This window comes from Lagopus leucura, unplaced genomic scaffold, assembly GCF_019238085.1.
Source record: "Lagopus leucura isolate 7727_CA_CO unplaced genomic scaffold, USGS_WTPT01 Super-Scaffold_100028, whole genome shotgun sequence".
In the NCBI taxonomy this organism is placed as follows: Eukaryota; Metazoa; Chordata; class Aves; order Galliformes; family Phasianidae; genus Lagopus; species Lagopus leucura.
In genome coordinates, this window is record NW_024962279.1 from 3,075,965 (window position 1) to 3,089,490 (window position 13,526).

At 40.1% G+C, this 13,526-nt stretch overlaps 1 protein-coding gene across 1 annotated transcript in view; it reads right to left on the minus strand.

Moving 5' to 3' along the window:
- Positions 1-2,442: 2,442 nt before the first annotated feature.
- SUCLG2 (succinate-CoA ligase GDP-forming subunit beta) overlaps positions 2,443-13,526 on the minus strand; it is a 101,181-nt gene continuing 90,097 nt past the window's right edge. Inside the window, exons 10-11 of the mRNA XM_042880841.1 lie at positions 9,336-9,456; positions 2,443-4,340 (exon numbers count right to left, since the gene is read on the minus strand). Of these exons, the coding sequence (XP_042736775.1) occupies positions 4,225-4,340; positions 9,336-9,456 (237 nt within the window). The 3' untranslated portion in view covers positions 2,443-4,224. The remainder of the gene's footprint in view (positions 4,341-9,335; positions 9,457-13,526) is intronic.

A 13,526-nucleotide genomic window follows, 5' to 3' on the forward strand; every position in this document is an offset into this window, starting at 1 on the left:
CCTCCTCCTTCATGACGTGGGAACGCTCCAAGGACACGTGGAGGACAGCAATGGGAAATTTGCCATGATTCCAATATGGAACTTCTTCATTGCAAGCAAGGTGGCATCGCTGCCATAACCTTTCCCTCTTGAGTGATCCAAGGCCTATTGGAAAGAAGTGTCCACAAGAAATGGAAAGCATCATATAAACCTGCGTTCCTCCAGTGCTGCTGTTCCTACAACACTCGGCACTGACAAGCATGGGCAGAAAATACAGAACACAAATTCACACATGCTACCAGCTCTTGAATAAGGCAGTTTTATCTGATATGAATAATAACATCCATTAATCCACGTACACTTTTGTTTTTAATCTTTAGCTGGTACTTTCTGAGGCTGAACAAAAACAAAGATGTGTTCAGGATTCTACCAGGGACGCATCTGTCTCTGGATGAAAGGATCCTGACATCAAACTGAGTGCAGCTGGGCTGGAAAAAGTTTTAAATCACTGCGATCAACACAAGTTTTGCACCAAAGTAGAAATATGAATACCATGATTTCCTCTGGGTGACAGACAAATCCTGTTATTCTACTTATGAATGGGTCTCATTAAGTGAAAAAAAATTGTTGGTGCAACCTGTTCCCTTTTAAATTAAACATATTAAAGTTGATAGATACCCCTAATTCTCTGCTCAGCCTTTTATGTATTGCAATAACACTGTTCCCATTGTTAGGGAAAGTCTTGAGTCTGCATAATCTGCTTTTCATTTCCCTGGCAGCTGCAGATCATTCTCAGTGACTAAATTAAAAACAGTTTCTTTTAAGAATCCACCAGATCTGTCCTTCTGATTCCTCCCTGCACCTACAACTCATGACAAAAATAACAAAACAAAACCTTACCAACAAGCATTAAATCCTAGCAAATCAGGCTGGAAGGTCACCTCAGCCATCCCTCTGCCCTGAGGCAAAAATCAACTCTTCTTAAAGCAGCCCTGGCAGATGCTCATCTGACTCCAAAACACATCCACTGATGATTTCACAGCTCGTTCCTTGGCTCACCTCTTGCCTATAAGTTCAGCCTAAATGTCCTTTGCCACAGCTAAAGCTCCTCAATGCTTGTCCTTTTTGCAAGAAAAACTATTTCTCCTTGGAGAAGCACTAAGCCTGATAGGCTGGTGGATTTCTGTAGCTAAGCAGATTCCTTTCAGAGGACACGGTGTTGCCAGCACCAAGCCTGGAGCACAGAGCCCAGTGGAAAGGCTTGGACTTGTGCTTCGGACCACCCTCAGTGCACTCACCAAGCACTGAGTGCCATCCAGCACATTGGCACCATCCAGACCAAGCTGCCACAGCAACCAGAGGCCTGAGAATGCCAGCAGTTCCCAGGCAGGGCAAGCAGCATAGCTCTGCTCCCTACGGGGCAACAGGTTGCGCTGTGGAGCAAAGGCGCTGCCAACATATCTACACTGACCTGCCGTTCCCATCACAGCAATTCTGGTGATGCCAGCTGCTTTTCCAGACACAGGGAAGGAAAGCTCTGACAAACAGGTTAGCAAATGAATGTTAAGGACATAACTCCAGAACTCCCAGCTGTTACATGCTGTTCGCTGTGAGAATTTCAGGGTATCCAGTTAAAGACAACACAATGTCAGCATTAACAGCTTCCTCTTGCTTTTCCATCTACATGCCCAATCCTACAGAGCTTTACTAATACAGGCTGAAATCTAAAGATTCAAAGGCAACTAAATCCCACTTAAACTCTCACAAAGGGGATTAAGTGGAACTTACTGCTGCTTCCACCCTGCTGCTCTCCACAGGAGGGGCGATGCTCCCGTGTGCGGTGCCCTCCAGCTTTCAGTGCTAACTGCAGGACATTGGGCTGGGGACAGCAAACCTCACTTGTGCCAGGCTGCAACTCTGTGTGCTAGAGCAAAAAGAGCATCCCTTCCAGGTATTGCATTACTTGTGATTTACAACAGCTAAGACAACAGGAAGTGTAACTAGAAGCAAGGGAGACCAGAACCAGCTACTCACGTTTCCACGCAGAGAGAAAGAACCCACCTAGTGATAGCAAACCAGTTCACAGCATCGCACACAGCAAGCTGTGCATACAAAGCATGCCTCTGGTTACAGAAAGCCAGCGGTGCCATGGCACAAGCACAGCATGCTGATTTGGAAACACACGCCCAGAGCTAAGAAAACTTTCAATGTAACAGCTGAAAAGTAAAAATGATACTGTTCTATTCTGCTTATGGCTTAACAGGAGTGAAATTTACGTGTACTGTCACTAGATTATGTATAAGAAATGGGGGAAAGATTATTTTTTATGGTGTAAGGTAGACTGCATTAGTGAATATAAATTCCTATGTGTTTAACTTCATCAATCTCTAACAAAATGCTGAATGGAAGAACACAAAATACAACAAATTAAATGTATTTTCTAGAGAGAACAAAGTCATTAAATGGGTTCATTTTTACATTTATTTGACCAAACAGTTGGTGTAGATAATGTTAATCTTTGCAGAATAATCATATACACACACAAGAGTGGTTTTGGGACCCAAAGTAGATAGGCAGTGTATGACAACATTGCATAAACAGCTCTCCTACAGAATGCCTCTAGCTGCAGTATTTAAACACAGAAAAGAGTGGCTTTTGTATTTATCCTGGTGAGGTAAACATTTCTTCCTTCAAAGCTGTGCACATCCGTGCACCTTCACAAGAACTGCTAATGACACTTTCTGTGCCATTCAGTCACTAAGTGCAGACCCAGTGGCATATTCACTGCTGTCCTAATGGCTGTAAGTTTTTGCCTTGAGCAACAGGGAGAGAGAAGAATGGAGAAGAAAAACCTACAGAAACTGATGACAGCAGCCTGTCTCCACTATTTGTGTGAAGGGGCAGAGATTAGTGCAGGCAATTTATTTAGAAGGTGATCGTTTTAAGGGCAACGTCAAGAAAAAATCATTTACATTTTTTCTAAGCAGAACGTGGTATTGATCAGAGCTGCTCAAAAATCATCATTAAGAATTTATTAGACAAATTCTCACCTCTCTGCCCATTTACAAAATCTTCAAGACCCCATTGCAATACTCACTCATTTGTTCACCGTTCAATTTACTGATGATTCCATGCAGTCCCTGTGCTGAGTGAGATCTGTACTGATTTCTGCAGTTACACAAGCCACTGGTATTGTCTTCTGTTCCCTGAGTGAATGATTCATGTAACTAACAGCTTGAATTTCAACTGTTACAGAAGCATATAGAAGCTAAATAAATTTCAGTCCGTATCTGGGTACTGAAACTCATTTCTGATATAGATTTTGACTGATAGCATAGAAATGAAATACTTTAAAACTGGAAACGTTTGTGTGTGTTTTATTCTCGATGAATCAGAAATGCTTTTTTAGGGGGGTGAAGATATTTCAATTTAAGAATATTCCATGACCCTAACAGAAAACTGCTTCAGGATCTCACCTCACTCTAAGACCTCACAGCAGTGGTTACTTAGGAAAGTGGTTGTTCTGAAAAGCGAGCAGCCATTTTCTGCCTGATGCACACATTCTCCTCACAAACCCCTCTTATGTGCCACGGTCACACTTAGAAACACTGCACCTCATTTCCAAAACCTAGAAGATAAATCACATTCCACCTATTTACAGGTACAGTATAAGAAAGGAAAGTCCTTCCCCTACCAACTACTCAGTCTCTTCTACTGTGAGGTATACTTGTGAATCTACAAAAGAAAGTCATCTTAAGGCAAAACGTGTGCTTTCTAAAAAAAACAGAGAGAAAAGAAAATAAACTTTCATTTGAATAAAAATAGATACTGTGAGCACAATTTTTTTTTACATTCTTTTAAAAATCCATAAAAATATAAACCCATTATCAGTTTGCTGACTCCTTACAATATAAAAAGATGATTGACAGTATTGTGAAATAGTTTTCTCAGTGTTCATCAGTGGCAAATTCTGGAAGAAAAGGAGAAAAAAAGATTTATGAAATTAAGTATTAATAAAACCCTTAATACCAAAATTATCAAAGCTAGGTGAAGATATACTTTTCAAGAAAGTAACTGCAAGAATTTGTGAGGCCCAATTTGCAAGGCTATCATTTGCCATGTGTCACAAAGAAAGTCCCCCATACACCAATGACAGCCTAGGAAAATTCCACCAGTCCTTCTGAAGAGACAACAGGGATGATGTCTTATAAAACATGCACTCTTCCTGCAGGTATCTTCAAGGAATTATTTTTTGGCCACACTCGCCACTGCTTTCTTTGCTGCATCTTCAAGGTCACTTGCAGAGGTAATAGGGAGTCCACTTTCATTCAAGATGCGCTGGGCTTCGTGAACATTTGTTCCTAATAAAGAACATTGGCTATAATTAGTAATTAATATTAATGGATAAATGAGCCTCTTCTACTAAATCTCTATCAGAAGTGCTGATGCTTCAAAGTACACAATATTCCAGTTAACGCCAGGTTCAATGACTGATTTAGACTGAGCTGAGAGGAAGGAACTCAACTTCAGTGACAATTCGGAAAGGCAGCTCAACATGATAGCACTCCTCCCTGCAAGAGGGACTTGGTAAAGATTAGAGGGTCAGTCCAACACCCAGCAGAAGGGGTAGAAAGATCCCACAGGCAAGAGCAGTACGTAACGGATTGTGTACAAGGCAATTACGATGCTTAGAAATTCACCATCCACTCTTATCCCTGAAGTATAAAGGATGTACTGATGAAAATCTTAATCCTCTGGAGCTTTCCCCAGCAAAGACACTTTTGATCACTGATGTTTTGAACTTCAAGTCAGGTACTGCACTGAGCAAGTGGAATCCACCCTTCTGGATTGTGTCAGCAGTCACACACACAGCACCCCAACTCGATCCTTTTTAGGATCATTTCCACCCCCTCCTGTGCATAAAGTTTCTTGTTCGTTTGCCACATCAAACCATTCAATTACTTTGTAATTCCTAGACCTATCAAAATGAATTTTAATTATACTTGGAACCACACATTAATTGCACCCTTAATAATTCACCAAGCAAGAAGCATTCTCTGTACTGTACAACTTCCAGAAAGCTCATTTTAAGGGGTGATTTTTTTGTTTGTTTGCTTTCTGTCAGTCGTTACACAATGTCTGAATTTATACAGCATAAGTAGAGAAATTTCAAAGCTTATCTAAGCAGTGTGCCAAGTCATGGTTCCCACTCCTGGAAAACCAAAGACATCCCCACAGCACAGCCCCAGCACGTTGTGATGGGCACAGAAGGTGGAGGATGGTGCAGCCCACAGAGGTCATTGACTTGCAGAGGACACACTGTGAGACAGTGGCACCTTGGGGAGGAAGGTCAAAGACATCTGCAGTTTCTGACAGGAGGGAGATGTGGTTGCACAGTAACATCCAGAATGGTCCAGAACTTTTCCTACAGAAGAGCACAGTGACTCAAACAAGATCACGCTGTTTGAGGTTTTTCAATCATCCCATACACTGTAATGTGGAAGTTGCTAATTGCCAGCAAAGAACTGTATAGGAAAGTCATAAGACCCTGCATAGGTCCTCTTCTCCATTAAGTTCCTTACATTTGTACAGCAATTCCCATAGAGTCCCGAAGGTTTTATCTACTTTAGTGTCATAAACATTAAACACCTGAGATGATACCAGCCTCTCAAATAGGATTCTACAAGTGTTATCAGGAGAACAAACGGAGACAGGGAGAGATTTTTACTGGAAATTTTCCCACACAGAAACAAACACTGTGACAGCTACATATTTAGCATGTGCTGGTCACCAAAAGGCAAATATTCATTTATCAGCAGGTGTGAACCAAACAATACCTTGGGTCTGCTCTGCTCTGCACTGACTGCTCTGCAAACGCCTGTCTAACATGCATCACCAAATCAACATGGTGAAGGCAGGGAGGAGTTTATGCAGATGAATGAAAATATGAAAGCTTAAAAGAATCTCACTGCTGTCAGAACACTAAGGTCACACACATTATTTATTATACTGCTTTACAGGCAGGCCACACAACCAAACATTTTTCAAGTATTTCATTTGCAGAATCTTTTTAAATGGACGCTTTTTATCTCATCATGATGAGTGTTTTAGACACAGAGGGCATGCAAACTGTAATGATGTCCTGTTGAAAGCAGAGTTTTAAAATGAAATGTTCAGGAAATAGTGGAAACATTTAAGAGTGTACACAAGACATCATCTTATTAAAGTAGATGTTAAAATAAACAAATAAATAATGCCACTGTTCTGACATTAACCTCCTGCCACTGGATGGTGTCAGAGAACTGTACACAGAACCCTTATGCAGACTGTTGGAAGCAACCTGCTCTTTACCTGCACCATCACTAAGGAAGTGAAAATGCACAGCCCTGAAGGCTGCAGGGCTTTGCTGCTGTTTTTTCCTCTCTTGTTGTCATTTGTTTTTTGCTTCTGTCTTTGTTCTGCTTTTTAGACTTGATTGCTATTAGGAGGATGCCTCTCTGATGAGGAAAAAAAAAAGATGTTTTTTCCTTCTGACACATGTTACGACCAATGACACTCCAAAGAAAAACAAGAAAGCTCTAATTTTATCAGTATATACTTTCAAGACTTTATATTCTATTGGAAACCTGAACTCTGAAACAACCTCAATATTTGTGTACATGTAATCTGTCACATTTACATTTCTATCACCTTGAAATCTCTGCTCTCTCCAGCAAAGTGAATCTATTCAACTCATTGCTCCTCGTAATAAATATTCTATCTGGGCATGATTCCACAATTGTAGGATTATACCTGCACACACTGTTAGGAAAGAGACTGCACGGGTTGAATGAAAACAAAAAATAAAACACCCAATCATACTGCAACAGGATTTTAAAGCCAGGATGCCAGAAGAGATGGATATAAAATAAGTTCTAAATGTGACCTTGAAATGCCCCATTCTTTACTATTGGTAGGTAATGTGGCATACTAAAATCACAGCTAATAGATACTAGACCACATTTGTGCTGATGAGCCACTGGGAGCGAGACAGACAAGCTACAGCAAAATTCCACTTGCAAAAGATTTCTGAATAGGAAAATAAAGACAGAAAAATCATCAGATGCTGAAAAATACAGATCACGGATCTTAAGGCTAAATATAAGAAGTCAGGGATTTAGGCATTTGAATAGAAGCCAGGTTGATTCCGTGTTTCCACATTTAAGTAGTTCTAATTCCTCCCAGTTCTTCTCATCCTAGGATGAGAAAAATACAATTCATTCTTTGAGAGAGAACGGAAAATTTCCAACACAGGAAGAAGACATCTAATTCACAGTTCTTTTTTTATTCTTTGCTATTTTCATCAAAGACTGAGCTACATAAGTGAGAAACAATTTTTGGCTTCCATACAGCACTACTGGTTTGCTCTCACAAAACTTAATTGAAATACATTACATTTTAAAGGGAAAAAAAAAAGCCCTGCATTAAAACAGCAGAAGTGAGTTTTCGACATCTGTAAGAGATAAAATTCAGAATATGCAGTTTTTCCGTTTGCCTGTGAGCCTTTCAAACAACAATAATCCCATGTCTCAGCTGGTGAGTTCTTTACTGATAAGGCAAGTAAATACATGTAATTATAAAGTTACCATTTTCAAAGAGAAGAGTAATCCTTTCTTTATCCACTGGTAAAACAGCTTGTAATTATAATTCAACTGAGAACAAAGATTTGTCCACAGAATCCTGCTAAATCAAGGCAGATTTGACTGATTAAAACTCTAGTCATCACGACATTTGTAATACAGGGCATGTGGGCAAAGAGTCTTTAAAGTGCAGGTCACAAATCTGTTAGATTTACGGAAATAACCATGAACCTTCTATCGGAAAAATGGAAATCCAAAAAAAAGGGCTTGTCCCTTTTTCACCTTTTGAAGTGTAAAGTGTTGTCAGTGATGTTTTAAAAAGTCCTGGGCAGTTTTATTACCTCTACCGTACTCATTATCAATTCATAGTCATATATTTGGATAACCCAGTACGAGTTCAAAGAAGAACAAGGAAGATGATTAAGGATCTAGAGGGATTGATTTCTGAGGAAAGATTAAAAGAACCAAATACATGTACAGTTGGGTTGGGTGATGAAGGAGCAGAGAAAGCTGGAGTTACATGCTAACAGCTCCTAGGTGTGACTGCTGAAGGCTGTAAACATCAGAGGTCAGCATCTGGAACGAATTCACAGAGAACACTAGGACTAACAGAAAGAATTAAAATGCTTTTGAGGTAAACATCATGCAGAAGTGGGAGCTGAATGTACTATAATGGGACACAATGTCCTAAGAAAACATGGCAACGTTATCCACTGCATGACCAAGAAGCCCAAGAAAAGTATAATCAAGCCTAGCAAAGAGTGTGCAATCACAGGAAGACAGCTGATGCAAGATATTTGCATTGAATGATGTGCTGGACTTGCTAAAGATTGAGCTTTGATCCCCGTGCATAAGCAGCACGTGGCTCTGCTATAGGCCATGGGCCCCAAGGCAGAAGCTCTCCTGATCCTCCCTACTTCCGGGCAAACTCCATTGAGCAGCACCTTTCACATACACCTAAGCATGAATATTTAAAGAGACCATAAAAACTCTATTTTTCCAAGGCTACTTAAGTAAAAAAGAGAAGTTTTAAGCATAGCAGTGCTGTGCTGATTTCAGACAGTATACTTTTTCTATTTAGTGGCAGAAATCTCTCTTCTTCCTTCAGGATATTTCTCAGATAGCAGAAACAAACTGCCTTTAAAGCAAAGGAAAGAAGAGGAGCCAGTAACCACCAAGGAATGCTCTTCCTCACCTCTTCGTTATTTCTTTACTGGATTTCCTCTAAAAATTATTCTATATCTTTAGCAAATTCATTTTTTTAATGGATTTTAATGGACACTTCAATTCTTGGCTGAAGAACACACTGCAGTAAGCTCTCTGAGAAATACTACTTCTAACCTCTTTCTTTTAATTATATTGGAGAAAAATTAAGAAAACTATTTTGCTGCGGGTTTAGAAATAATAGAAATGCATTCAGCAAAAAAAACACATGAAAAGGAAATACCTTCCAGTGAGTAGCAACTTGCATCAAAATCATTTCTATTTGCATTGCAAATGTTACAAGCAAAACCATAATGCTTTCATTGCAAAATTTCATCTCTTTGCATACCACCTGGTACACCAGGGATACAGAAATACACAAGGAAAGAGAGTTTATTGGCTTTAGGTCATGCCATAGATAAAGAATTAAACATAGCGTGCTGGACTTAGTTTTGAGCTTAGAAACCAACAAAGCTGAAAACGTGATCACTGTGAGCGTGAGGGAGGATTTTGTCTGGGACCACCAGCACTCACCTTCCAGCCTGACCACCAGAGGCACTTTCAGCTCAAGCTCTCGGCAGGCTTTGGTGATGCCATTGGCTATAATGGCACAGTTCACAATACCACCGAAAATGTTTACAAGTATTGCTTCAACCTGCGGGAAAGAAGAGTGGGAAACAGTTATCTTCAATGAACATGTGTACCAGATCCAAAGCAGGGTAAAAACTTCCTCTGTTAGACAGTTTCATTTACAGAAGGCTGGAAGCTTCGTGGCTGTAGTTGAAGAAGTGGATTTTGAGTGTATTGTTTCTGTAGTATGTTGCAATGATTAAATGCCTTAGTCTAAAGTGGCACTGCAATTTACATCATAAAAGACATTGTTAAGCAGAAAAGGAGAATTTCTACTCATAAAATAAAAACAGATAATTTACACTTTGGATTTGGAAGAATCTTCAGAGTTTGGAGCTCAAGACAGACTGGATATTTGTTTATGCACACTTCACAAAATAATACAGATGTATGCTTGATTATAAGCAGTACAGAGGACATGATAACACACTTGCCCTGACTTGATAAAGATAAGTAAAAATCCCTTCTAATTAAAAAGGAGAGGCATGCAAAGAAGAGTTTTCACTGCTACAGATTAATTGATAACAACTTCAGCTACTGTTCATCAGTTCATAGAAACTGAAATTCCTGCACCCATTTCACCACCCAGATGCTTTGGGTCCCCAGCTTGAAAGGAGCATTTGATTTTCATGAAATCAAATACAGCAATAGTAAAAACTAATAATAAAGACAGGTAAGAAAAATTGACAACAAAGGGCTACCTTGATGTTTGCAATAGAAAACAGCACAGCACAATGCCTTAGAAAGATAACTGTTCTTCTACACACATAAAATTATGTCAAGGTAGCACAACACTGAATCCAAGCTCCCATGGCAGGCTCTTGGAGGGCTGAGGATGCTCCACAGTAACCTTCTCCAAGCAACACAAATAAGCTTTGCCAGAATCACGCTGACTCACAGGAAGATGAAATAAAAAGAGGGGATTAGGTCTGAAGGAATGAAACAACACTGGACCTCACTTGTGCACGATGTCGACCACAGTTATGCTAAACTCACAGCACAAGGTGAACAGATTCCCCTTGCCCTGCAGGCAGATGGCCTCATGCTGGCACTGAGAACACTCCCTGCAGTCACACGTGTGCAGTTCTGCACCACCAGGTCCAGATTTCCTCTGCAGATAAAACGTGACAACTAGCGCTGGAGATGTGCAGTCACACATCTCACTACAGCCAGAAGTACTGCCATCCACAATACTGCAAGGAAAAGGGGAAAAATCTTAACATATGCATCACTTCCCACAAGTAATCAGTTCATCTTTATCCTTCAGTAGAAACCTAGAGTGCAAAGCCATCATTTACTGTTGGCATGTGCAGTGCAATGCAGATCTCCAACGCCAGTTCAAGAACCCTAAAATGAAGCTGACAGCGGGAGCACATTGCTGACTTCTCTCAACACCTTCTGCTGCTCCCAGTTCCAAGGCTTCTCATGACACTGCCCTTGTTAAACACAGGCCAACATCTTAATGTCACGTTAAATGCATACATTCACCAGTCTAGAGTTTTATGGTGATGGCACTGCAACTATTTTTTTCACCTCTGTGTTCCCAGAAAGTCCTTCCCTCTGTAGAAGATGAAACCTTACAGGACTCCTTCTCTGATTTCCTCCAACTCTACCTACCTATGCAAAGATTCATGGGCTCGGGGTGTAAAAACATCAAGGGAAAATAGAGCCCTTCAAAGTCTTATGCCATGAACCCCTAAGGTAGGAAGCTACCTATGCAAAATGCTTTGATGTTGAAACTAGGAGGACAAGTCCCAGGCACTGCTTTGCCCTTCCTAACACATGCTCCTAAATCAGGGCCATTGCATCGGGCATGTGACATATCAACTTAACCAAGGGTATTTACTTTATTAGAGATAAAGAGGAGGATATTATACTCAGTACAGATATTTTAATTCCTAATGCAGACATTCTCATTTAAGGATCTGCTTTTTAGCTTTCAAGCTGAATTCTAATCAGGTCTTCTAATCCATTGGCAGCAAAAGGAAAAAAAAAAGTTGAGGGAAATTAGATGCAGCTCGAATAATTGATGTTTGTGTGTTTGACTTTAATAAAAATACACTGTTAAATTAAAGAGGAGTCTAAAAGGATTCAATCAATAAGAAACTGATTCAGGTGGAGAATTCAATCTTGGGTTTTATCGTAATCTTCCAAATAAGCCAACACATCAGTCCCAATGATGCTGAGATTCACTTCAACTTCACTGAAACTTGTGAACATTCTTATATGTGCTTGCATAGACTGACGAGATCTTGCATTTCTAGTTGAAAGAACTTTTAACATTCAGACCCAGCATACAGATGGAAAGGTTTTCAGTATTTCAGGTGCACAGAGAATGTGAATCTCTGCATGTTCAGTATCTAATGTGCGTTCAGTATCTAATGCACATGGAATGGCAGATTAATAGCAAGATGGTAAATTGCCCAATACAAGACTTGGTAGCATTATTACCACATCTATCCAATAGTACCCCTTACTAAATTAGTTTGTATTTCAGTGACATTATCAAGGAAATTCAAGATACCAGCATATCCAAAGGTTGGGCTTTTTCCATCCACTGAAACAACTGATATGAAATCACCCTCAAATGTACTCAGAATTAATTACGGACTCCTCTGGAGAAACAGAAGAACCCACAACAGCATTAAGAAGTCACCACCAATGGTGGAAACAACCTGCAGGCTGCCAGCTCCAAGCAGAAGGGGTGGAAACTTAAGTAAGAGCTGCATTACTGCTGTCTTCATGCCAGGTACAGCATGAGGCATTGCAAATGCTGCACTCCCGATTAATTTCACAGCTCCTAAATACTGTATGTACATACAAACAGACACAGAGCCTTCCCTCTCTTTATACGAGAAATATTTATGTGTAGCTGCATCTATATTGCTTAATTACTAACAATTTTAATTTACAGCGACTTTTTGTTAAAGTAAGCCTTGACAAGGTTTGACAGAGCCTGCAGTCGTGCTCTAAACACCTGACATTGGAAAAACAAAACTAAGCCAACAAAAACCAACAAAGTAGATGTACAGACCAATGGCAGATGCTTCAACTCTAACAAAAGCCCAAATTTCACACAGAAAAAAAAACACCCACCATGACTGCTCATTAATCTGAGTTTTCACAACCACGTGAAACAAGCACAGGTGGCCACCAGTGAGGGCTGTCTTGCTTTCCTCCATCTTTTTCCCTCATACACACAAACAGATGCATGAGTATTCACAATGAACTGTAAATATTATTGTATAATCTCTGACCTTGTGTAAATTGTTATTTATTTTAAAAGTAGCCACTCAGCAGCTATCAATAAAACCGCACCTGCAGCAAATTAAAAGCTCTGCTAGCGACGAGCTCACTCATGCTTTGCCAGAAAAAAAGAGAACACACAAAACATACCCAGCTTTACTGGCTAACTGAATTCATTTATTAACCACTCCTAGCTCTTCCATCAGCTAAAGACACACACAGACTCTCTGAAACACCCCGCATTTGTCACAAGATTTGTTCGCAAGGACATTGCAGTTCACACCCGCATTGAGGACAGTCCATCCATGGGCTGCAGTTGGCCAGCTTGTTCTTGCCTGGAGACTTACAGTGCTTCCCAAGGATATAGCACAAATCTTATCCCTCAGTCCTGATGGTCTAAATTTGCATCCTCAAAAACACGTTATTTTACCAAAGTCATCCACAGATTCACCCAAAATTAAACAAGCTAAAGCCAGCAATATGCTGTCAGGCAAAACTGAGGTGAAAAAAACATACATGCAGAAAATGGGAGATGTAGATCTTAATTTTCAATTTAATAAGGCACATTTAATCCTTTCTATTTTTCCATCGGTCTTTATATTCATGTATTCACAGTTGTAAAACACTTGTTTTAAAGTGAGAAAATCAGATTGCCTGCAACTCCCAGCATCATGTAACAAAACAAATGCCGTACATTTTGCATCTTTGCTCCACTTCTCTGCTCCAACTGACCCAAACATTTCTAAACGTCCCTACATTACTCTGGTTCCAAGTTACAGCTATTTACTCTTATCCAGTACTGAAATCTTACCGTCATCTACTAGCTTCTTTTATCAGGCAATGTTCATG